This window comes from Rhinoraja longicauda, chromosome 41 (genome assembly GCF_053455715.1).
Source record: "Rhinoraja longicauda isolate Sanriku21f chromosome 41, sRhiLon1.1, whole genome shotgun sequence".
Classification (NCBI taxonomy): Eukaryota; Metazoa; Chordata; class Chondrichthyes; order Rajiformes; family Arhynchobatidae; genus Rhinoraja; species Rhinoraja longicauda.
In genome coordinates this window covers 10,931,589-10,957,889 of record NC_135993.1, presented here as the reverse complement: position 1 = coordinate 10,957,889, position 26,301 = coordinate 10,931,589, and the positions used below count along the sequence as shown (strand labels likewise).

The window sequence follows — 26,301 nt, the reverse complement described above, 5'->3', positions numbered from 1 at the left end:
GGGTTAGGAGGGAGAGATAGATCAGCCATGATTGAATGGCGGAGTAGGCTTGATGGGCCGAATGGCCTAATTCTACTCCAATCACTTATGTCATCGGACTCTACGTCATCGAAACAGGCCACAGATCGACACACAAGGTGCTGGAATGACTCAGTGGGTCAGGCAGCATTTCTGGAGAAAAAGGATGGGTGATGTTTTGGGTCAGGACCCTTCTTCCGACTGGAAGTAGAGGGGAGGGAACTGGAGGTAGGAAAAGGCCAGAACAAATCAGGGCCAGCAATAGATGACCAAATAGAGCTCATAATGGCCCATTGTTGGCTGGGGAAGAGGTGATAATGAGGTGCTGTCTGTACGGAGTTTGTACGTTTTCCCTGTGACTGCGTGGGTTTTCTCCGGGTGCTCCGGCTTCCTCCCACACTCCAAAGACGTGCGGGTTTATAGGCTAATTGGTTTGGTAAAATTGTAAATTGTCTGTAGTGTGTGTTGGATAGTGTTAGTGTGCGGGGATCGCTGGTCGGCGCGGACTCGGTGGGCCGAAGGGCCTGTTTCCACACTGTATCTCTGAACTACATAGGCGATTGGTGGGCAAAATTAGAGCATATAGTATTGGAGGTACTGACATGGATAGAAAATTGGTTGACAGACAGAAAGCAAAGAGTGGGGATAAATGGGTCCCTTTCAGAATGGCAGGCAGTACTAGTGGGGTACCGCAAGGCTCGGTGCTGGGACCGCAGCTATTTACAATATACATCAATGACTTGGATGAAAGGATTAAAAGTACCATTAGCAAATTTGCAGGTGATACAAAGCTGGGTGGCAGTGTGAGGAAGATGCTATGAGGTTGCAGGGTGACTTGAACAGGTTGTGTGAGTGGGCGGATGCATGGCAGATGCAGTTTAATGTGGATAAGTGTGAGGTGGTAAGAATAGGAAGGCAGATTATTATCTGAATGATGTCAAGTTAGGAAAAGGGGACGTACAACGAGATCTGGGTGTCCTAGTGCATCAGTCACTGAAAGGAAGCATGCAGGTACAGCAGGCAGTGAAGAAAGCCAATGGAATGTTGGCCTTCATAACAAGAGGAGTTGAGTATAGGAGCAAAGAGGTCCTTCTGCAGTTGTACAGGGCCCTAGTGAGACCGCACCTGGAGTACTGTGTGCAGTTTTGGTCTCCAAATTTGAGGAAGGATATTCTTGCTATTGAGGGCGTGCAGCGTAGGTTTACTAGGTTAATTCCCGGAATGGCGGGACTATCATATGTTGAAAGACTGGAGCGACTAGGCTTGTATACACTGGAATTTAGAAGGATGGGAGGGGATCTTATCGAAACGTATAAGATTATTAAGGGGTTCGACACGTTAGAGGCAGGAAACGTGACCTGCTGAGTTACTCCAGCATTTTGTGAATAAATCAACGTGTTCCCAATGTTGGGGGAGTCCAGAACAAGGGGTTACAGTTTAAGAATAAGGGGTAGGCCATTTAGAAAGGAAATGAGGAAAAACTTTTTCAGTCAGAGTTGTGAATCTGTGGAATTCTCTGCCTCAGAAGGCAGTGGAGACCAATTCTCTGGATGCATTCAAGAGAGAGCTAGATAGAGCTCTTAAGGATAGCGGAGTCAGGGGGTATGGGGAGAGGGCAGGAACGGGGTACTGATTGAGAATGATCAGCCATGATCACATTGAATGGTGGTGCTGGCTCGAGGGGCCGAATGGCCTCCTCCTCGACCTATTGTCTATTGTCTATAACTAAAACCAATAAACTATAACGTTCACACGTGGCGGCGCCTAACGGCAGCGGCTGACTAGCAGTCTGTCCGTCTTTTTTCCCCCTTTTTTTTGTTGTGTGTCGGTGTTGGGATGGTTTTTATATATTTTTTTTGGTTGTGTATGTGTGGGAGGGGGTGGTGGTGTGGGTGGGTGGGTGTGGGGGGGGGGGGAACTTTTCTCTTCCTCACGGCGCGGGGTGCGGCTCGGCTGTGGGGCCTAACATCGCCCGGTGCGGCTTGGCCGCTGGACTTTACATCACCCGGTGCGGCTCGGCCGCTGGACTTTACATCACCCGGTGCGGCTCGGCCGCTGGACTTTACATGACCCGGTGCGGTTTGGCCGCTGGACTTTACATCCCGGTGCGGCTTGGCCGCTGGACTTAACAGTGCCCGGTGCAGCTCGGCTGCGGGGCTTAACATCGCCCAGTGCAGCTCGGCTGCGGGGCTTTTCATCACTGGTGCGGCTCGGCTGCGGACTTGACATCGCCCGGTGCGGCTCGACCACGGGACTTAGCTGCGCAAGGCTTGGTCGCGGGCCTTTCATCGCCCGGTTCGGCCGCGAGACGTTTCAGCGCCCGGTGCGGGGCCTGTGCGGGTCGGTCGGGGACGAGCTGTCTGTCCGTGGGCGTGGGGAAGAGAGTGGAAGTTTTGTTGCCTCCATCACAGTGAGGGGGTGTTTGGAGTCACTGTGATGGACGTTTGTGTTGGGGTCATGTGTCTTGTGTTCTTTGTTTTTTTCTATGACTGCTATGTAGTTTCGTTCGGTACTTCGGTATCGAACGACAAATAAAGCTCTGTTATACCTGTTATACCTGTTATGTAAGCTGCCCCAGGGAAACACACTGGTATTCTGCCTTTTGAGTAATAAATGCCAGCCAGGTCACAGAGGGGTAAAGATGCAGAGACTGCACACTTCCTTCACTGCGAGTATTTAACTGGTACTTTGCTACCCAAACTGAGTTTGTCAATGGAGTAAATCACGAACTGGCAAAAAAACAAATCAATAGGTGTAATTGATCCAATACAACATTTAATTACCACAGGTTTTTGTTTTTTGCAAACAATTATTTTGTTTCTAAAATAAAATTCATCGGAGTACAGGTGCTCCTCGACTTACGATGCTTCAACTGATGGCGTTTCGACTTTACGGTTGTGTAAAAGCGACACACATTCAGTAGAAACCGTACTTCGAATTTTGAAATTTTTTTTCCCGGGCTTGCGATTTTCGACTTACGATATTTTGGATTTACGATGGGCTTAGCACGACGTAACCCCATCGTAAGTCGAGGAGCATCTTGTGTGAAGATTATAGCGTAGGATATCAATGGGAGAGGTTTCTGCATGATTCGCTCAGCTGGAAATGGTCCGAGACTTGGTTCCATTAGAGTTTGGAGTAGGTTACATCTTTCGGGGACTTTTTCTCGATTGCAGCTTGAGCTGACTTTACAATGTCCTCGGATTGCAGCATGGACATGTTCCAGGCGGCCTGAAGGAAGACAAGGAGAAGGTCTCCGTTAATCCCCATTGACCCTAGTGTGTGGGGCTAGGAGGTTTTGAGGCACATTGACACAGAGCAGAGAACAGTACAGCACAGGAACAGGCCCTTCTGCCCACGCGGGTGGGCTCCAACCAAGACCGCAAGAAAATGCAGAGAATTGTGGGTGCAACTAGGGGTTGCCAACTTCCTCACTCCCAAATACAGGACAGAGGGTGACGTCACCGCCCCGCGCCCCAAGTGACCTCACCCAGCCAGCGGCCACGTGCTCCCGCTCCACCAATGGCGGCCGCCCGGGCTGGGTGAGGTCACGTGGGGCGCGGGGCGGTGACGTCACCCTCTGTCCTGTATTCGGGAGCGAGGAAGTTGGCAACCCTGCTCATACGGGACAAGGGCGGTCCCGTACGGGTCAAACTAACTTAGCCCAAAATACCGGGATGTCCCGGCTAATACGGTGGGACAATTGGCAACCCTAGACACAACCCAGACCATCACACAAACCGTCTACACCTCACACTGCCTCGGCAAGGCCAGCAGCATAATCAAGGACCAGTCCCTTTTCTCCCCTCTCCCATCGGGCAAAAGCTTCAGAAGTGTGAACACCTCAGGCTATCTTTGATTGAACTTTATTGGCTTTATCTTGTACTAAATGTTATTCACGATATTCTGTTTATCATGGTATCTGTACGCTGTGGACGGCTCGATTGTAATCACGTATCGCCTTTCCGCTGACTGGTTACCACGTAACAAAAGCTTTTCACTGTACCTCGGTACACGTGACAATAAACTAATGACAATGTGCCCAACACGATGCTGGGTCCAACTAATCTGCCTGCATGTTCTCCAAATCTCTCCGTTCGCTGCATATCCATCTTAAAGCATCTTAAATGCTATCGTATCTGCCTCCTTCACCAGCCCTGGCGTGCAGCACGTTCCAGGCACCCACCACCCTGTGTAAACAAGAGGGCGACCAGAACTACACACAATACTCCAAATGCAAAGCTGCAGCATAACCTTCTGATTCTTCGAAGTTCATATAGGTTCATAAGACATAGGAGCAGAATCAGGCCGTTTGGCCCATCTACTCCGCCATTCAATCATGTCTGATCTACACTGATGAGCCAAAACATTACGACCACTGACAGGCGAAGTGAGTAGCATTGATTATCTTGTTACAATGGCACCTGTCAAGGGGTGGGATATATTAGGCAGCAAGTGAACAGTCAGTTCTTGAAGTTGATATGTTGGATGCAGGAGAAATGGGCAGGAGTAAAGACCTGAGCGACTTTGACAAAGGCCAAATTGTTATGGCCAGACGACTGGGTCAGAGCATCTCTGAAACGGCAAGGCTTGTGGGGAGCTGCTAAAGGATCTGCTGCTAATGTTTTGGTGCCAGATACCACAGTTCACCTTCAGGGGTCTTGTAGAGTCCATGCCTCGGCAGGTCGGCGGCGCTGTTTTGGCGGCACACGGAGGACCAACAACATATTAGGCAGGTGGTCATAATGTTTTGGCTCATCAGTGTACCTTTCCCTCTCAACCCCAATGGCCTGACTTAGTGGCAAGACCCCTTAACAGCATAGATCAAGAGATACAGCGGGGAAACAGGCCCATCGGCCCAACGAGTCCATACTAACCAGCGATCCCTCTACACCAACACTATCCTGCACACACTAGGGACAATTTACAATATTTACCAAAGCCAATTAACCTACAAACCAGAGAAGACCCACGCGGAGAACATACAAACTCCGTACAGGCAGCACCTGTAGTAAGGATCGAACCCGGGTCTCTGGTGCTGTGAGGCAGCTACTCTAGACAGAAAGCAAAGAGTGGGGATAAATGGGTCCCTCTCAGAATGGCAGGCAGTGACTAGTGGGGTACCGCAATGCTCGGTGCTGGGACCGCAGCTATTTACAATATACATTAATGACTTGGATGAAGGGATTAAAAGTAACATTAGCAAATTTGCAGATGATACAAAGCTGGGTGGTAGTGTGAACTGTGAGGAAGATGCTATGAGGTTGCAGGGTGACTTGGACAGGTTGTGTGAGTGGGCGGATGCATGGCAGATGCAGTTTAATGTGGATAAGTGTGAGGTTATCCGCTTTGGTGGTAAGAATAAGAAGGCAGATTATTATCTGAATGGTGTCAAGTTAGGAAAAGGGGACGTACGACGAGATCTGGGTGTCCTAGTGCATCAGTCACTGAAAGGAAGCATGCAGGTACAGCAGGCAGTGAAGAAAGCCAAAGGAATGTTGGCCTTCATGACAAGAGGAGTTGAGTATAGGAGCAAAGAGGTCCTTCTGCAGATGTACAGGGCCCTAGTGAGACCGCACCTGGAGTACTGTGTGCAGTTTTGGTCTCCAAATTTGAGGAAGGACATTCTTGCTATTGAGGGCGTGCAGCGTAGGTTTACTAGGTTAATTCCCGGAATGGCGGGACTGTCGTATGTTGAAAGACTGGAGCGACTAGGCTTGTATACACTGGAATTTAGAAGGATGAGAGGGGATCTTATCGAAACGTATAAGATTATTAAGGGGTTGGACACGTTAGAGGCAGGAAACATGTTCCCAATGTTGGGGGAGTCCAGAACCAGGGGCCACAGTTTAAGAATAAGGGGTAGGCCATTTAGAATGGAGATGAGGAAAAAACCTTTTCAGTCAGAGAGTTGTAAATCTGTGGAATTCTCTGCCTCAGAAGGCAGTGGAGGCCAATTCTCTGAATGCATTCAAGAGAGAGTTAGATAGAGCTCTTAAGGATAGTGGAGTCAGGGGGTATGGGGAGAAGGCAGGAACGGGGTACTGATTGAGAATGATCAGCCATGATCACATTGAATGGCGGTGCTGGCTCGAAGGGCCGAATGGCCTCCTCCTGCACCTATTGTCTTTTGTCTATCGTATATTGAAGACTGAAGAAGAGTCTCGACTTGAAACGTCACCTTTTCCTTTTCGCCAGAGATTCTGCCTGAGCTATTCCAGCATTTTGAGATCATGAGTGATAGGAGCAGAATTAGGCCATTCGGCCCATCAAATCTACTCATGGCTGATCCGTCTCTCCCTCCTAACCCCATTCTCCTGCCTTCTCCCCATAACCTCTGACACTTTGTGTTCGTTCCTACATTTGAAACTGTCAATCTCTGCTTTAAAAAGACCCACTGACTTGGCCTCCACAGCCGTCTGTGGCAATGAATTCCACAGATTCACCACCGTCTGGCTAAAAAAATTCCTCCTCATCTCCATTCAATGAAGCAGACACTCCTGTCGAAAAAGAGTAAAGGGTAGACAGAAAACGCTGGAGTAACTCAGCGGGTCAGGCAGCATCTCTGGAGAGGAGGAATGGGCGATGTTTTGGGTCGAGACCCTTCTTCAGACTGATGTCAGGGGAGGGGGCGGGACAGAGATAACATGTAGTCGGAGACAGTAAGACTAGTGGGAGAACTGGGAAGGGGGAGAGAGGGAAAGCAAGGGCTACTTGAAGTTGGAGAAGTCAATGTTCATACCGCTGGGGTGTAAGCTGCCCAGGCAAAATATGAGGTGCCTGGGCCTCACTCTGACAATGAAACAGAGCAGAGGGCCGACGATGAGACGTAAGGTTATTTTGGCCAGCAAGGTGCCACATCAACCTCGAGCACGTATACTCACAATGTATTCCAGGCCTTCCTTCACAGAGTGGTCCCTGGAGTAGATCATGTTCAGCTTGGATCCTTGCACTGCCACAGGGCTCTTGCTGGCAATCTCAGACGCCAGATGGAAGGCACCTTCCAGCATGGCGTCTTTGTCCTGGAAGACCCGGCTTTGGAGAAAAAGAGAGGAGTTCACCTTGCGATGTAAAGGTCTGGTTGTGCAGGACAGGGTCAGAGCCAATCCTCCAGAGAGAGAGGGGGTAACAAGAGTCTTCAACTAGAGAGAGAGAGAGAGAGAGGGGAAAACAAGAGTCTTCTACCAGACAATAGACAATAGGTGCAGGAGGAGGCCATTCGGCCCTTCGAGCCAGCACTGCCATTCAATGTGATCATGGCTGATCATTCTCAATCAGTACCCCGTTCCTGCCTTCTCCCCATACCCCCTGACTCCGCTATCCTTAAGAGCTCTATCTAGCTCTCTCTTGAATGTATTTAATTGGCCTCCACTGCCTTCTGAGGCAGAGAATTCCACAGATTCACAACTCTCTGACTGAAAAAGTTTTTCCTCATCTCAGTTCTAAATGGCCTACCCCTTATTCTTAAACTGTGGCCCCTTGTTCTGGACTCCCCCAACATTGGGAACATGTTTCCTGCCTCTAACGTGTCCATCCTCTTAATAATCCTATACGTTTCGATAAGATCACCTCTCATCCTTCTAAATTCTAGTGTATACAAGCCTAGTGGCTCCAGTCTTTCAACATACGACAGTCCCGCCATTCCGGGAATTAACCTAGTAAACCTACGCTGCACGCCCTCAATAGGAAGAATATCCTTCCTCAAATTTGGAGACCAAAACTGCACACAGTACTCCAGGTGCGGTCTCACTAGGGCCCTGTACAACTGCAGAAGGACATCTTTTCTCCTATACCAGAGAGAGAGAGAGAGAGAGAGAGGGGGAAACAAGAGTCTTCTACCGGAGAGAGAGAGAGAGAGAGGGGGAAAGAGAGTGACCCAGTCTCAATCTCATTAGATCTTCAGGCAGAAGGAAATAGTGCAAATCAACCCAACAGGGCCAGCCTGGGAGGACTTTGACATAGAACATAGACACAAAATGCTGGAGTAACTCAGCGGGACAGGCAGCATCTTGGGAGAGAAGGAATGGGTGACGTTTCGGGTCGAGTCCCCTTCTTCAGACTCGACAAACGTCTGAAGAAGGATCCCTCCCCGTCCTTTTTCTCCAGAGGTGCTGCCTGAGTTAGTCAGGCACTTTGTGCCTTATCTTCAGTATAAACCAGCATCGATCTGCAGTTCAACACAAGATGCTGGAGTAACTCTGGAGAGAAGGAATGGGTGGCGTTTCGAGGCGGGACCCTTCTTCAAACTCTTGACCCGAAACGTCGCCCATTCCTTCTCTCCAGAGATGCTGCCTGTCCCGCTGAGTTAATGCAGCATTTTGCGTCTATCTTCGGTTTAAACCAGCCTTTCGAGCAGAAATCCTTTTGGGTGAGAGAGCTGCCAGTGAGCCACAGGCTGGAGATTTGGCTCAGCCATGCCACTGTTACAGAGTAGATAACGGGGGAACATGGGTGCGGTCAGGCTGGGAACCTGAGCTATAACACGCCCATCATGGTGGTCACGGTGAGGTGGGGCAACAAAACTATAGACCCAGTCACAAAATCAATACAGTTGAAGCAAGTGTAGGAAAGAACTACAGATGCTGGTTTAAATCGAAGGTGGACACAAAATGCTGGAGTAACTCAGCGGGACAGGCAGCATCTCGGGAGAGAAGGAATGGGTGACGTTTTGGGTCAAGACCCATCTTGGTGGCCTCCTCCATTGCCAGAGTGAGGCCCAGCACAAATTGGAGGAACAGCGCCTCATATTTCACTTGGGTAGTTTACACCCCAGTGGTATGAACATTGACTTCTCTAACTTCAGATAGACCCTACTTCCCCTCTCTCTCCCCTCCCCTTCCCAGTTCTCCCACTAGTCTTCCAGTCTCCGACTACATCCTATCTTTGTCCCGCCCCCTCCCCTGACATCCGTCTGAGGAAGGGTCTCGATCTGAAACGTCACCCATTCCTTCTCTCCCGAGACGCTGCCTGACCCGCTGAGTTACTCCTGCATTTTGTGCCTGTTGAAACCAGGGTCTGTTGGTGCTGGTTTGCACAAGAGGAGACAAAGTGCTGGAGTAACTCAGCGCGCCAGGCAGCCTCTCTGGAGAGCGTGGGTAGATGATGCTTCAGGTCGGCATCCTTGGTGGCTTCCAGAACGTTCCCACCCTCGCACGGTTTTAGTTTTTAGTCTAGAGATACAGCGCGGAAAAAGGCCCTTCGGCCCACCCGGTCCGCACCGCCCAGCGATCCCCGCACACTAACACTATCCTACACACACTAGGGACAATTTTTACATTTACCAAGCCAATTAACCTACATACCTGCACGTCTTTGGAGTGTGGGAGGAAACCGGAGATCTCGGAGAAAACCCACGCAGGTCACGGGGAGAACGTACAAACTCCGTACAGACGGCGCCCGTAGTCGGGATGGAACCCGGGTCTCCGGCGCTGCATTCGCTGTAAAGCAGCAACTCTACCGCTGCGCCACCGTGACCGCCCAAGGTAGGCGGGGGCTGGAGGCCCACAGCAGCACGGCACGGTGGCGCAGCGGTAGAGTTGCCGCCTTACAGCGAATGCAGCGCCGGAGACCCGGGTTCCATCCTGACCATGGGTGCTGTCTGTACGGAGTTTGTACATTCTCCCTGTGACCTGCGTTTTCTCCGAGATCTTCGGTTTCCTCCCACACTCCAAAGACGTGCAGGTTTGTAGGTTAATTGGCTTGGCAAATGTTAAAACAAAATTGTTCCCAGTGTGTGTGGGATAGTGTTAGTGTGCGGGGATCGCTGGTCGGTGCGGACTCGGTGGGCCGAAAGGGCCTGTTCCCGCGCTGTATCTCTAAACTAAACAGCCTGGGACTCGCCTGGATCATAACCAGTGGAGCGTTGACTTTGAATAAGGCGCCAAAAACATGGTGCCTCTTGCCTACAGGCTCAGTGGATTGTCTCTGTACACTTGCTGATCGGGGGTGTGGCGATACTCTACTGTACTGTTTGAAAGGGAAGAATTTCACTGTTAACACACGTGACAATAAAGGCAACACTGATCCGTGTTCCAGACCGATGGTGAGGGGGGTGGGAAGAAAGCCGAGAGAGAGGAGAGGCAGGACAAACAATTGCAGGTCAAAGGCTTCGGGGTGTCATGAAAATGGGAGGATTACCTCACCAGCCCGCAGCTCACGGCTTCAGCGGCCATCATCTTCCTCGCTGTGTAAACGAGCTCACTCACCAGGCTACAAAACACAAAGGTGGGAAGAACATGGTGAAGCTGTGCAGGAAGGAACTGCAGATGCTGGACAATAAACACAAAATGCTGGAGTAACTCAGCGGGTCAGGCAGCATCTCTGGAGGGAAGGAATGGGTGGCGTTTCGGGTCGAGACCCTTCTTCAGACAGAGTCAGGGGAAAGGGAAACGAGAGATATAGACGGTGATGTAGAGATATAGAACAAACTAGACCAAGTGGACCCATTGGGCCCAAACCTCTCCTACATTGGTGCGGCACCCTCTCCTCCCCCCCTCATCTCCCCCTCCCTCCCTCCCTCTTTCCCTCCCTCCCTCCTCCCATTCCCCTCCCCCCTTCCCCCTCCGCTCCCCCCCCACTCTATCCCCCTCAACCTCCTTATCCTCCCTCACTCCACCCCCTCCCTCCCTCCCCCTCCCTCCCTAGGAGATAGATTTAAACTTTAAAATGTGAATAACTTTTAAAATATAACACCGATTTCAATGAAACTTCTTCCATTAGCACCAAAGGGACGATGGTAAGTAAGGTGGGCCTAAAATTGTCGCGCTATCGTGTACCGTTTTGGCTGTAGTTCAGGAACAAACAAACAAACAAACGAACGAGAGTTTTAGTATATAGATGAATGACAGATGTGCAAAAAAGTAACGGCGATAAAGGATACAGGCTGTTGTTAGCTGTGGGCTAGGTGAAAACACATTACAGACAATGAGACTCAACCAGCAGACTGTGAAACGAGTACACGACTTGTGAGGGGGAGGGATGGGGAGAGAGGGGATGCAAGGGTGACTTGAAGTTAGAGCAATCAATATTCTATGTTCTATAACACGAGGGATATCAATGTCCATGTTCTCTGCTCTCTAACACGAGGGGTAAAAGCTACCTGGCGTTTCCGATCACTTTCGGGAGTCGCTGCAAGGTCCCCACATCCGCTGCAATCCCGATATCCACCTCCTGCGTAAAAAAAAGATGATGTTTCAGTGCGTGCTGGTCCATCTTGCAGAGTGCAGGCAGGCTAATCATTAAACAACGGCTCACGGCAAATCACAAGTAGGATCAGGTCAGTCACAAAACCTGGACAACCTGACTTAGGGCGGCACCTTATAGCACTTGCAGCACCAGAGATCCGGGTTCCATCCCCACTATTGACAATAGACAATAGGTGCAGAAGGGCAGGGCTGTTCGCTAAACCATTTGCTGTACCTCCTTCAGTGTAACAGTGTAACAGTGAAGCCAGGTACACTACTTTGACTGAACCAGTATGACAGTGGAAAGATGCAATGGAGATGAAGGTTTGGACCGTTTAGTTTAGAAATACAGTGTGGGAACAGCCCTTCGGCCCACCGAGTCCATGCCGACCAGGGATTACCCGCACACTGACACTAATGTGCAGACACTTGTGCCAAGTACACTTGCGACTAGGCTTGTACACACTGGAATTTAGAAGGATGAGAGGGGATCTTATCGAAATGTATAAGATTATTAAGGGATGGGACACATTAGAGGCAGGAAACATGTTCCCAATGTTGGGGGAGTCCAGAACCAGGGGCCACAGTTTTAGAATAAGGGATAGGCCATTTAGAACAGAGATGAAGAAAAACTTTTTCAGTCAGAGAGTTGTGAATCTGTGGAATTCTCTGCCTCAGAAGGCAGTGGAGGCCAATTCTCTGGATGCATTCAAGAGAGAGCTAGATAGAGCTCTTAAGGATAGTGGAGTCAGGGGGTATGGGGAGAAGGCAGGAACGGGGTACTGATTGAGAATGATCAGCCATGAATGGTGGTGCTGGCTCGAAGGGCCGAATGACCTACTCCTGCACCTATTGTCAATTGCCTATTGTCGATTGATATTTCAGCCAAAAGACTTTGAACTGGGGACATTTTAGGCTACATCACACAGTTCTATTTCAATTGGGATGCATAGTGGTGTTGCTGCCTTACAGCGCCGGAGACCCGGGTTCGATCCTGACTACGGGCGCTGCCTGTACAGAGTTAGCACATTCTCCCCGTGACCTGCGTGGGGTTTCTCCAGGTGCTCCGGTTTCCTCCCACACTCCAAAGACGTGCAGGTTTGTAGGTTAATTGGCTTCGTTAAAGATTGTAAATGGTCCCTCGTGTTAGTGTGGGATGGTGCTAGTGTGCGAGGATCACTCCGCGTTGCATCTCTAATGTAAGTCTAAAGTAAATAGAAAATAGACACAAAATGCTGGAGTAACTCAGCAAGACAGACGGAGAGATCTCTTCTGGTTTAAACCGAAGATAGACGCAAAAAGCTGGAGTAACTCAGCGGGACAGGCAGCATCTCTGGAGAGAAGGAATGGGTGACATTTCGGGTCGAGACCCTTCTTCAGACTGAAACCCGAAACGTCACCCATTCCTTCTCTCCAGAGATGCTGCCTGTCCCGCTGAGTTACTCCAGCTTTTTGCGTCTATCTTCGGTGTAAACCAGCATCTGGAGTTCCTTCCTGCACACGAAAGTACATGGAACTCAGTGGACAAACAAGCTCACCTTCACTTGGAACCAGGCGTCTTGTGAACAGAGTCGGATGTCACAGGCTGTGATCAGGTCTATACCTGGCCAGGTGAGAAGAGAATGGAGAGAGAGGCAGTGAGCTCACTGGACACAAGGTTCTGTTCCCGGAATGGGGACAATAGACAATAGACAATAGGTGCAGGAGGAGGCCATTCAGCCCTTCGAGCTAGCACCGCCATTCAATGTGATCATGGCTGATCATTCTCAATCAGTATCCCGTTCCTGCCTTCTCCCCATACCCCGTGACTCCGCTATCATTAAGAGCTCTATCCAGCTCTCATTTGAATGCATTCAGAGAATTGGCCTCCACTGCCTTCTGAGGCAGAGAATTCCACAGATTCACAACTCTCTGACTGAAAAAGTTTTTCCTCATCTCCCCGTTCTAAACGGCCTACCCCTTATTCTTAAACTGTGGCCCCTGGTTCTGGACTCCCCCAACATTGGGAACATGTTTCCTGCCTCTAATGTGTCCAACCCCTTAATAATCTTATATGTTTCGATAAGATCTCCTCTCATCCCAGGCAGCTTCCCTGCACCTGCACAGGTACAGAAGGACAGCAAGGGAAGTAACTTGCCTGCCGTACCAACGCCCAGAGGTGACTAAAGGGCCTGTCCCATTGAGGCGGTTTTTTAGGCGACTGCCGGCGACTGTCACAGTCGTAGCAGGTCGCGAAAAACCGGCGACTGGACCCCCCCCACGACAATGTCTACGACAAGCTACAACAACCCACCACCTAGTCGACGTCAAGCTACGGCAAGCGACCGTCAACCGGCGACCCAATCGTCACGACTTAGGACGTCCACCTACGACCGCACCTACGACAACCCTACGACCGCACAGGCGACAACCTATGACAACCGAAGTCAACCCACGTCTACCCGCGACAAGCTACGACAAGCTACGACCGTGTCGGCGACACCCGAAGACAATTCACGTCATTGTGGCCTCCAGTTTTGACGCCGGTACCTGTCGCCGGGTGACATAGGTTGACGTAGGTCGTCGCCAATGGAATTCACCGAAGTCAGCACCGGCGACAACCTACGTCACCTGGCGACAACCTACAACAGCGCCCCCGTCAGGAGACGTCAAGCTACCATCATTGGCGTCAAACTAACAGGCGCCAGAAATGTTTAAACATTTCAAAACCGAGCGGCGACCAGAAAAACGCTGCGACTCTTTGGAGACGACTCACGACCGTACAGGCCTCACCCCGGTAACCGTGTGGACACGGCCTAGTCGCCTGTAGTCACCTAAAGATCACCTAAGTGGGACAGGGGCTGAAGACACTTCTGGGGCAATGCCAGGGCAGATACAGGTGCTCCTCAACTTGCGATGGGGTTACCTTCCGATAAACCCATTGTAAACCGAGTCATGCCAGTGTTTGCACCATCGTAAAGTCGAAATATTATAAGTCGACACTTCGTAATTCGGGGAGCATCTGTACTGGTTTCGGTGTGGTTTTGTCACGTGTACTGGGTGTCCAAGCTGGGAGGTTTTGTTGGAGTGGCCATGATGTAGAACTGGCCACGCTCTCATCTCACCCCTGCCATCGGGAAGAAGGAACAGGAGCCTGAAACCTGTAACGTCCAGGTTCAGGAACAGCTTCTACCCCACAGACATCAATCAGCCTATTAAATACTACAACCTCCAAATAAGCTCTGAACTACATAGACTTGGGGGCATTGGTTGGCTTTGTTTTTTTGCACTATTATTGTTGGTTTGTGTGTGTGTGTGTGTGTGTGTGTATATATATATATATATGTCAGGGCAAGCGCTCAGTAGGAGGACAGAAGAAACGGTTTAAGGATTGCCTCAAAGTGTCCCTCACAGACTTGGACATCAACCTCAGCACTTGGGAGTCTCTTGCTCTGGACCATCCAACCTGGCGTAGCAAGCTCACCACAGGAGCCCGTGCAGCAGAGAACAGACGCACTGCAGAGGCCCAGAGGAAACGCACCGCGCGCAAGGCCCGGGCTACCTCCACTTCCACTGCAGTACCCATCCACTTGTGTCCTACGTGTGGGCGTCCCTTCCGGGCCCGGATTGGCCTCACCAGTCACTTCCGGACCCACAGTCACCAATCCTCCAACTGAAAGTGAAGTCATGGTCATCTTCCAACCCGAAGGACCAACAACAACAAGTATGTTCACATATTCTGTTGTGCTGCTGCAAGTAACAATCTCATTGTTCCACTAGTGTCAGTAAAACACTCTTGACTTGACTCTTGAGTACGTTTTACAGGAATCTGAAACAAGATTAAACCCCACACTGACTCGGCAAGGCCAGCAGCATAATCAAGGATCATTCTCACCCTGGTCACTCCCTCTTCTCCCCTCTCCCATCAGGCAAGAGGTACAGAACGGCAACCATTGATGGCCCCTTCACACTAGTTCCATGTAATCCCGCTCTCTCATCCATTCCTTACACATTCGGGGCTATTTACAGAGGGTCAATTAACCCACAATCCTGGACAGACACAAAATGCTGGAGTAACTCAGCGTTAGAAGGAATGGGTGACATTTCGGGTCAAGACCCTTCTTCAGTCTGAAGAAGGGTCTCGACCTGAAACGTCACCCATTCCTTCTCTCCAGAGATGCTGTCTGTCCCGCTGAGTTACTCCAGCTTTGTGTGTCTCTTCGGTTTAAACCAGCATCTGCAGTTCCTCCCTCCACATACATGATTACAATCAAGCCTTCCACAGCGCACAGATGCACGACACAGGGAATAACGTTTAGTGCAAGGTAAAGTCCAGTAAAGTGTGGTTAAACATATTGCAAAGGACTCCAATGAGGTAGATGGGAGGTCAGGACCGCTCTCTAGTTGGTGAAAGGACGGTTCAGTTGCCTGATAACAGCCGGGAAGAAACTGTCCCTGAATCTGGAGGTGTGCGTTTTCACACTTCTGTACCTCTTGCCCGATGGGAGAGGGGAGAAGAGGGAGTGGCCGGGGTGAGACTGGTCCTTGATTGTGCTGCTGGCCTTGCCGAGGCAGCGTGAGGTGTAGATGGAGTCAGTGGAAGGGAGGTTGGTTTGCGTGATGGTCTGGGCTGCGTCCACAACCTGCTATGGGGGGAGAGTTGGGACGCGAGAGTGACCTGAAGGGCTCCATTTTGGATGGGAATGGAGGTGAGCTGGACGGGCAACTTTGCAGGGGTTCGTTCCCTCAGTTCCACGATGACTACAGCGATGCTGAGAACTCACCTCCTCCGATGCAGGCACTGTGGACGGCTGCAATGACCGGCTTGGGGCACTGCAAAAGAACACAAGGTAAAACTGGACTCTGTGGGCGTGAGGAGCAGTCATTCTCGCCTTGTCGGGGAGAGCCACCGACCTAGGTTCCCGGCACGCAGGCCAGAATTCTCCTGTGCACGAATGCGTAGTGGTAGAGTTGCTGCCTCACAGCGCTTACAGCGCCAGGGACCCGGGTGCCATCCCGACTACGGGCGCTGTCTGTACGGAGTTTGTACGTTCTCCCTGTGATTGCGTGGGTTTTCTCCGAAATCTTCGGTTTCCTCCCACACTCCAACGACGTGTGTGGGATAGTGTTAGTGTGCGGGTATCGCTGGTCGGTGCGGACTCGGTGGGCCGAAGGGCCTGTTTCTGTGCTTTAGCTCTAAACTAAAACTAAACTTTAAAGCGGCATTTATGGACCTGTCGGCTTTTGCAACTTTTCCCCAGCGTACTGGACCAACCACTGTTATTTGCTGGAGTAACTCAGCGGGTCAGGCAGCATCTCTGGAGAGAAGGAATGGGTGACGTTTCGGGTCGAGACCCTTCTTCAGACTGAAGATTACACATATCCACATGCCTATTTAATGGCCTCTTAAAGATCACCATGGGCCAAATTGGTTAGAATGTAATTTTGATTGGGGACAGAACTACTTAAAAATTATTTTGGAAAATAAGGTAGAAAAAAAGCTGTCTTGCAAAAAACAGTCCAGGGAAAAACAAAACTGTTTCCATGTAACCTCCCCGAATTAATCAGACACCATTGTCTCTTATAAGCAGTCTGTCATTATCACCGCGGGTGGCAATTGAGATTTTTATTGACACGTACAACTATACTCCATGAGACGTCACCCACTGCCTTTAGTACGTTTAGATTCCCCTCATCAGTCCTACCTTCTCTATCGCGCTGAAGCTCTCCTGAAACCGGAGGATGGTGTTCCGGAGATTCCACGCTTTCCGGGCTACATCCGTTTCTTCCGACTGCAACATGTCTCCTGCCATGTCCATCAGGTCAATTCCTGCACAAGACCCCCAACACCATCACTGACTCCCCGCCACTGGGGTTAATTAACCGTTCGAGCCCTTCACCCCAGAGCCCCGCTCTCAGCTCCACCCCACAGCCCCGTCCCCTCCGCACCGTCCCCTCTCTCCGCTCCGCCCCACAGCCCCGTCTCCTCCGCCCCACTCAGCTCCACCCTACAGCCCCTCTCTCCGCTCCGCCCCACAGCCCTGTCCCCTCCGCCCCACAGCCCTGTCCCCTCCGCCCCACAGCCCCTCTCTCCGCTCCGCCCCACAGCCCTGTCCCCTCCGCCCCACTCAGCTCCACCCTACAGCCCCTCTCGCCGCTCCGCCCCACAGCCCTGTCCCCTCTGCCCCACAGCCCCTCTCTCAGCTCCGCCCCACAGCCCCGTCCCCTCCGCCCCGTCCTCTCTCTCAGCTCCGCCCCACAGCCCCGTCCTCTCCGCCCCACAGCCTCTCTCAGCTCCATCCCACAGCACCATCCCCTCCTTTCCATCCCCTCAGCCCCGCTCTCAACTCTGCCCGGTCCCCTCTGCCCCACAGCCCCGTCCGTAGCCCAACTCTCAGCTACCTCCACCATCTGACCCACATGTCCTCCCCACACACTCACACAGCCCCACCCAAATAGCGACTTGATCGATCACGCTATGAAACCGCTACAACCCACCTCTACCGGACCCACATTTGCTTTCCATCTGAATGTAATTGTATTCTGCAGCGCGTGCTAGCAGAGTGCCTGAATGAGCTACTTAGTTACATGGAGCTGTACAGCACAGGAACAGGCCCTTCAGCCCACAATGCCCATGCCCAACCTGATTCTGTTAAACTAATCTCGTCTGCCTGCACGTGATCCATATCCCTCCATTCCTGGCATAACCACATGCTTAGGATAGACACAAAAAGCTGGAGTAACTCAGCGGGACAGGAAGCATCTCCGAAGAGAAGTGATGGGTGACGTTTCGGGTCAAGACCCTTCTTCAGACACTAAACATTACCCGTTCCTTCTCTCCAGAGATGCTGCCTGTCCCGCTGAGTTACTCCAGCTTTTTGTGTCTATCTTCAGTTTAAACCAGCCTCTGCAGTTCCTTCTTACACATATCCAGATGCCTATTTAATGGCCTCTTAAAGACCGCCATCTTATCTCCCTCCACCGCCACCCATGGCAGTGCGTTCCAGGCAAGCACCACCACCATGTAAAGCAACACTTGCCCCGCTCATCTCCTTTACATGTTGCCTCCCTACTTTACAAATTGAGCGTTCAAAGACCACGCAGCCCACAATCCTTGCGTGTAGGGAACTGAGGGTTTTAATTACGTGGTTACTAACTGCAGCGATAAACATGGACTTTCATCTACTCTCCGAACCAGTGCTCTTGCACTCGTGTACAGCGCCGCTGAGTACTCCTCCCCAGCATGGTGCCGCAGCGCTCATACCAGCAAGCTAGACGCCACCCTCAACGACACTGTGCGGATCATCACTGGCTGCCTACGCCCTCCTCCCACGGATCTCCTGCCGGTGCTCGCAGGTATCGCACCCGCCAAGCTTCGCAGAGAATTCTTCACTCATAGGCTGGTGTGCAAGGCCCCATCGGACCTTTGCCAAACATCCTTTGCACCACCTCGCCCAGGATTCACAGCAACTGGAACCTCAACGCCTGTCATCTCGTCACCCTTTCTCCCGTCACGCAGCGACCCTCTGTGGCTCCGGTTTCAACATACTAGGAGCACAGAGAACCAGCTGGGAACAGACATCGCCACCTCCTCGATTCACCGTCGCACCGAACACCACAGCCCCACCCGGCTCGGACATGCCCCGCAGAGTGGGTCGCCCTGAACGGCTCCGCACAGGGGTCGGCCGGTTCATCACCAACATGCATCGTTGGGGGTTGCGTCCATCAGCAGCCTGCATGTGTGGAGCAGACCGGCAAACAGCGCAGCACGGCATGTCCGACTGCACTGTCCTCCATCCCCCTGGTGGAGGGGTAGACCTCACGGCCCTTGACAACAGCACATTGCACTGGCTACAGCGCCTGGAGGGCAGCACATAACCTCTGCTGCCTCAAACGCAAGAAGGAGACATGGACTTTCACAGCTGCACTCACTGGGCTCTCGTGCTTTGTGTCAGTGTTGAGGTCACGTTTACCTGCAGTAAACATCTTTCCAGCTCCTGAGATCACCACGACTCGCAGGTCGCTGTCTTGGGCTACTCTGTTGAAGCATTCCACCATCTCTCTGTTGGATCAAGACAAGAGTCGTTGTTGGTTGTGTTGCATTTGACTCAAATCCACTGAAGAAAAAAGACTCAAAGCGATTTAAAACTACAGTGAATATTCATCAGTGATAGGACAGAATTAGGCCATTCGGCCCATCAAGTCTACTGTGCCATTCAATCATGGCTGACTGATCAATCTCTCTCCTAAGTCCATTCTCCTGCCTTCTTCCCATAACCCCCCCGACACCCGTACTAAGCAAGAATCTATCTGAAGAAGGATCTCGACCCGAAACGTCACCCATTCCTTCTCTCCCGAGATGCGGCCCGACCCGCTGAGTTACTCCAGCATCTTGTGTCTACCTTCGATTTAAACCAGCATCTGCCGTTTTATTTCCTAAGAATCTATCTATCTCTGCCTTTATAATATCCACTGAAACTGCCTCCACAGACTTCCGTGGCAAAGAATTCCACTGATTCACCACCCACCGACTAAAGAAATTTCTCCTCATCTCCTTCCGAAAGGAACGTCCTTTAATTCTGAGGCTGTGCCCTCTGGTGGTAGACTCTCCCACTAGTGGAAACATCCTCTCCACATCCACTCTGTCCAATGTCTTGGGGTTGTCCTCTATGGAAGGTTACGAGGGACCAAATCCTGGCAACCTACGTTTAGGTTATATTATACAAGTCCTAAATGGTTTAGGAGCAGCATATCTTACAGAGTCCGCCTTTTTCAACTTGGCCCCCAAGCTGTGGAATGCCCTAACCAGGGCCATGAGAGACGTGCAATAGACAATAGGTGCAGGAGTTGGCCATTCGGCCCTTCGAGCCAGCACCGCCATTCAATGTGATCATGGCTGATCATTCTCAATCAGTACCCCGTTCCTGCCTTCGCCCCATACCCCCTGAGTCCGCTATCCTTAAGAGCTCTATCTAGCTCTCTCTTGAATGCATTCAGAGAATTGGCCTCCACTGCCTTCTGAGGCAGAGAATTCCACAGATTTACAACTCTCTGACTGAAAAAGTTTTTCCTCATCTCCGTTCTAAATGGCCTACCCCTTATTCTTAAACTGTGACCCCTGGTTCTGGACTCCCCCAACATTGGGAACATGTTTCCTGCCTCTAACGTGTCCAATCCCTTAATAATCTTATACGTTTCGATAAGATCCCCTCTCATCCTTCTAAATTCCAGTGTATACAAGCCTAGTCACTCCAGTCTTTCAACATACGACAGTCCCGCCATTCCGGGAATTAACCTAGTAACCCTATGCTGCACGCCCTCAATAGCAAGAATATCCTTCCTCAAATTTGGAGACCAAAACTGCACAGTACTCCAGGTGCAGTCTCACTAGGGCCCTGTACAACTGCAGAAGGACCTCTTTGCTCCTATACTCAACTCCTCTTGTTATGAAGGCCAACATTCCATTGGCTTTCTTCACTGCCTGCTGTACCTGCATGCTTCCTTTCAGTGACTGATGCACTAGGACACCCAGATCTCGTTGTACGTCCCCTTTTCCTACCTTGACACCATTCAGATAATAATCTGCCTTCCTATTCTTACCACGAAAGTGGATAACCTCACACTTATCCGCATTAAACTGCATCTGCCATGCATCCGCCCACTCACACAACCTGTCCAAGTCACCCTGCAACCTACCCAGGGCCATGAGACGTGCAATACCCCACCCAGGGCCATGAGACGTGCAATACCCCACCCAGGGCCATGAGAGACGCCCACTCAGCTGACATTTTTAAACAACAGCTAAAAACATATATTTTTCATCAAACTTTTAAGTGATTTCACTTTTTTTGTCTTTTTAAACTCTCAATTTTACATTTTATATTTTTATATAAATCTGTGCTTTGTATGCTATTCACAGTCGGTCTTTACTGTTTTAATTGTATTTTTGTTCAGACATGTGTTTGTTTTTGTGGAAGTCACTTTGGGCTGCACTCAATTGCATGAAAAGCGCTATATAATTAAAGTTGTTATTATTATTATTGCCAGGTGAAGCGGGAGTGAAGGGGGGGTGCTGTGGGGGTGGGGGGGGGGTCACGTGTTGCCATGTGTGTTGGCAGACCAGGTTCGCCGCTGCGAGCTGAAGATAAGTCTGTCTGATCAGCTTTTTGTAACTTTGTGGGCGTCTGAAACATGGCGACACTTGTGTGCTGCCGAGGTGAGGTCTGCTGTATGACTTTACCGGAGGTAGACACAAAATGGTGGAGTAACTCAGTGGGACAGGCAGCATCTCTGGAGAGAAGGAACGGGTGACGTTTCGGGTCGAGACCCTTCCTCAGACTGTTTTTGCAAAAACAAAGCATGTGGCAATAAAGTATACTTGTATTCATTGTACAGTGCAAACCTTACAATTGGTCCAAACGCCGCAGCGAGACCCCTGACGGGTATCCGTAAAAGGGACCACATCACCCCGATTCTGGCCTCTCCCCACTGGCTCCCAGTACAGTACAGAATCAACTTCAAGCTCCTCCTAAACGGGCTTCCCCCCCCCCCCCCATATAAAAAATCTTCTAACCCACCACTCTATCTCCAGGTCCCTCAGGTCGGCCGACTTGGGGCTACTCACTATCCCGCGGTCTAGGCTTAAGCTCAGGGGTGACCGCGCTTTTGCGGTTGCAGCTCCTAGACTGTGGAACAGCATCCCTCTCCCCATCAGAACTGCCCCCTCCATCCATTCCTTTAAGTCCAGGCTCAAAACCTATTTCTACTCCCTAGCGTTTGAGGCCCTCTGAGGGGGCGCTGTGAACTGTTTATGTATGTGGTGTTATGTTTGTGTGCCATTGTATGTTTGTTTCTTAGTACCTGAACTGATGTACGGCACTTTGGTCAACGTGGGTTGTTTTTAAATGTGCGATACAAATAAAATTGACTTGATTTGACTTGACCTTTGTTTTGCATGCTATCAAATTAGATAATACTAATATATAATCGGATAAATTAGATAATTTGTCCAGCGATGCTGCCTGACCCGCTGTTTAGAATTTACTTAAGACTTTAGGGATACTGCACAGAAACAGGCCCTTCAGCCCATTGAGTCCGTGCCAACCAGCGATCAAACCGTACACTTGCACTATCCTACACACGAGGGACGATTTTATTAGTACAAGTGTCAGAGGTTATGGGGAGAAGGCAGGAGAATGAGGTTAGGAGGGAGAGGTAGATTAAGCAAAATTTGCAATTTAATCAAAGCCAATTACCCTACAAGCCTGCACGTCTATGGAGTGTGGGAGGAAATCGGAGCACCCGGAGAAAACCCACGCAGGTCTCGGGGAGAACGTACAAACTCCGTACTGGCGCGGCCTGGAACGTAGCAACTCCAACAGCCTGACCGCGGGAGAAGACAGCAGGGGAAGAGAAAAGACATTCTGGCCTTCCATCACAGTGAGGAGGGGACTGGAGGAGACTCACTGTGATGGATGTTTTTTTTTTTTTTTGTGTTTTGTGTTGGTTGGGGTTGTGTAATTTGCTTATTTTATTGCTCTTATTGTTGGACTGTGGGTGACAAAATCTCGTCCAAAAGACTTGTTTTTTGGATGACAAATAAAGATATCCTGAATCCTGACAGCACCAGAGGTTAGAATTGGACCCGGGTCTCTGGCGCTGTGAGGCAGCAACTCTACCAGCAGGCTTCGCTGAACACCTGCGCTCGGTCCGCATTAACCAAACTGATCTCCCAGTGGCTCAGCACTTCAACTCCCCCTCCCATTCCCAGTCTGACCTTTCTGTCATGGGCCTCCTCCAGTGCCATAGTGAGGCCCACCGGAAATTGGAGGAACAAAGCACCTCATATTTCGCCTGGGCAGTTTGCAGCCCAGTGGTATGAACATCGACTTCTCCAACTTTAGATAGCTCCTCTGTCCCTCTCTTCCCCTCCTCCTTCCCAGATCTCCCTCTAACTTCCTGTCTCCACCTATATCCTTCCTTTGTCCCGCCCCCGACATCAGTCTGAAGAAGGGTCTCGACCCGAAACGTCGCCCATTCCTTCTCTCCCGAGATGCTGCCTGATCTGCTGAGTTACTCCAGCATTTTGTGAATAAATCGATTTGTACCAGCATCTGCAGTTATTTTCTTATATAACTCTACCAGCACTTTGTGTGTCTTTTTGTAAAGCAGCATCTGCCTTTGCTTGTGTCTACCACTACACCCCAGCCCCCGTGGGCAACAGGTAGGCAGCATTTCCACCCTCAGGTAGTGAACAAGATGGGTAGTGACCTCCAGAGGGTCTTGTTCATCGCGTTCCTCTTCTCGGCCGGTTGAGTTCCACGTGCAGCACGCTGTCGCCGACCCGTGTGGCGCGGAGGGTCTCGTAGCCGTAGGGGGCCGCCGCCGACATGCCCCGCGCCCCCACCAGCACCGCCTGCCATGCCCGGCCTGTGGTCAAACGCCAGAGGTCAGAGAGAGCGAACGAGAGCAGGAGAGCAAACCCAAGTGGTCAGATCAGCCGGGGATGGAATGGAGGGGGGCATGGACACAGGTCAGACACAGGAGGGGGGTCAGGGGGCGAGACAACCAAGCAGGACAGGGGGTCCCAGTAGGTAACATGAGGGAGGCAGGAGACTCACTTCCCACAGTCAGACACCAGCCACCCCCCTCCCCCCTCCCTCCACCCAGCCTTAGTTTAGTTGAGTTCAGATACACCGTGGATACAGGCCGACCATCCCGCCAGCCTTTTCCACGTGGAACATTACCAGAAAGCAGCCAACCGTTCCCGCCAGTGAATCCAATGATCTACTGGAACACAAGAGGCCTCTCCTCTCCAGGACATTAGTACCACGTGCGGTCACGGTGGTGCAGCGGTAGAGTTGCCGCCTGACAGGAAATGCAGCGCCAGAGACCCGGGTTCCATCCCGACTACGGGCGCCGTCTGTACGAGTTTGTACGTTCTCCCTGTGACCTGCGTGGGCTTTCTCCAGGATCTTCGGTTTCCTCCCACACTCAAAGACGTAGTTTTTAGGTTAATTGGCTTGGTAAATGTAAAAATCACCCCTAGTGGGTGTAGGATAGTGTTAGTGTGCGGGATCGCTGGTCGGCGCGGACCCGGTGGGCCGAAGGGCCTGTTCCCGCGCTGTATGTCTAAACTAAACCAAACCTTAGATTAGAGATGCAGCATGGAAGCAGGCGTTTCGGCCCATCGAGTCTGCGCCGACCTGCGATCCCGCACACTAGCACTATCCTACTCACTATACTGTGCAATGTACTGAAGCAATTAACCTACAAACCTGCACGTCTTTGGAGTGTGGGAGGAAACCGAAGATCTCGGAAAAAACCCACGCAGGTCACGGGGAGAACGTGCAAACTCTGTACAGACAGCACCCGTAGGCAGAATCGAACCCTGACTGCAGTCTCTGGCACTGGAACTCAGTGGGCCAGGCAGCACCCGTGGTCAGGATTGAACCCGAGTCTCCGGCGCTGTGAGGCAGCAACTCTACCGCTGCGCCACCATGTAGTCAGTGGGTGACACTGTACATTCTGGTGTACTCTCAACAACACCAGCAGAGGGCAGTGATGATCTTATAGAGGTGTACAAAAACATGAGAGGAATAGATCGGGTAGATGCACAGTCTCTTGCCCAGAGTAGGGAATCGAGAACCAGTGGACATAGGTTCAAGGTGAGGGGGGAAAGATTGAATAGGAGACTGAGAGGTAGCGTTTTCACACAAAGGGTGGTGGGTGTATGGAACGAGCTGCCGAGGAAGTAGCAGAGGCAGGGACTATCACAACGTTTCAGAAACATTTAGACAGGTACATTGATAGGACAAGTTTGGAGGGATATGGGCCAAACGCAGGCAGGTGGGACTAGTGTAGCTGGGACTTGCTGGTCAGTGTGGGCAAGTTGGCCTGTTTCCACGCTGCATCACTCTACGACAGAGGAAGACTACCCTCTGGAAACCCCTGCTGAATCCGTAGTAGTTTGTCAACTCTTGGAATTCAGGATTAAAAACATTCCCAGAGGATGGAGTCAGAATGGCCGAAGAACTAGTTTAGTTTAGAGATAAAGCGGAATAGGCCCTTCGGCCCACCGAGTCCACGCCGACCAGCAAGCACTATCCGACACACTAGTGACAATTTACAATTCCACCAAAGCCAATTGACGTACAAACATATAAACCTTTGGAGTGGGAGAAAACCGCGAGAAAACCCACGCAGGTCAGGCGGAGAACGTGCAAACTCCTCACAGACAGCACCCATATTCAGGATCGAACCCGGTCTCTGGCGCTGTGAGGCAGCAACTCTACCGCTGCACCACCTATCAGACTTCTGTCAGATCTCCGGGTTACCCTTGAGAAGGTCAAGCCTGCTACCCCCCCCCCTCACCACCCCCAGCCTCCAGAACCCGTAGAATATTAAACTAACCCCCCCCCCCCCCAGCTCTCTGAAGTGGCCCCTCTACAAACTACTGGGGGGAGGGGGGGCAGTAGATGCAGTTGTAGGAGATGCAAGTAATGTGAAGAACCTCTGCTGGTGTTTCAACCTGTGAGGGCCAGCGTTCAGTGTGTTAATGGGCTCTTTCTCCCTCCCCCCGGCCCTGGTTTCATCACTCAGCCCCATGGACTTTGCACCACGATCAGAGGTGGGGGGTGGGGAGACCAGGTGGCTGGCTGCACTGTGTGGAAGGGCAGCCTCTGACTTTAAACTTCAACGTGGAAACGCGCCTTCACCCCACCCAGTCCCCGCCGACCAGCGATCTCCCTGCACACCAGGACAATTTGATTAGTACGGGTGTCAGAGGTTATGGGGAGAAGGCAGGAGAATGGGGTTAGGAGGGAGAGATAGATCAGCCATGTAGACCTGATGGCCGAATGGCCTAATTCTACCCCTTTCACATAACCTTATGACAATTCACAATTTCCAGGAGCCAATTAACCAATAAACCTGCACGTCTTTCGAGTGTGGGAGGAAACCGGAGCACCCGGAGAAAACCCACGCGGTCACGGGGGCAACGTACAAACTCCGTACAGACAGCACCCATGGTCAGGATCGAACCCCGACTGCGGTCTCTGGCACTGGAACTCAGTGGGCCAGGCAGCATTTGTGGAGGGAGTGGACAGGCGCATTTTGGGTG

General features: G+C 51.2%; 1 protein-coding gene across 1 annotated transcript; it reads right to left on the bottom strand.

Annotated features, from left to right (window-relative positions):
• Nucleotides 1–2,773: 2,773 nt before the first annotated feature.
• On the bottom strand, nucleotides 2,774–23,635 carry ech1 (enoyl CoA hydratase 1, peroxisomal). Its single transcript, XM_078430854.1, is given in 10 exon segments — nucleotides 2,774–3,249; nucleotides 6,903–7,053; nucleotides 10,156–10,227; nucleotides 11,117–11,187; nucleotides 12,740–12,804; nucleotides 15,965–16,013; nucleotides 16,886–17,010; nucleotides 19,154–19,242; nucleotides 23,451–23,484; nucleotides 23,487–23,635. Coding segments are annotated over 10 exon segments (846 nt in total). The 5' UTR covers nucleotides 23,572–23,635; the 3' UTR covers nucleotides 2,774–3,144.
• Between the last annotated feature and the right edge of the window lie 2,666 nt (nucleotides 23,636–26,301).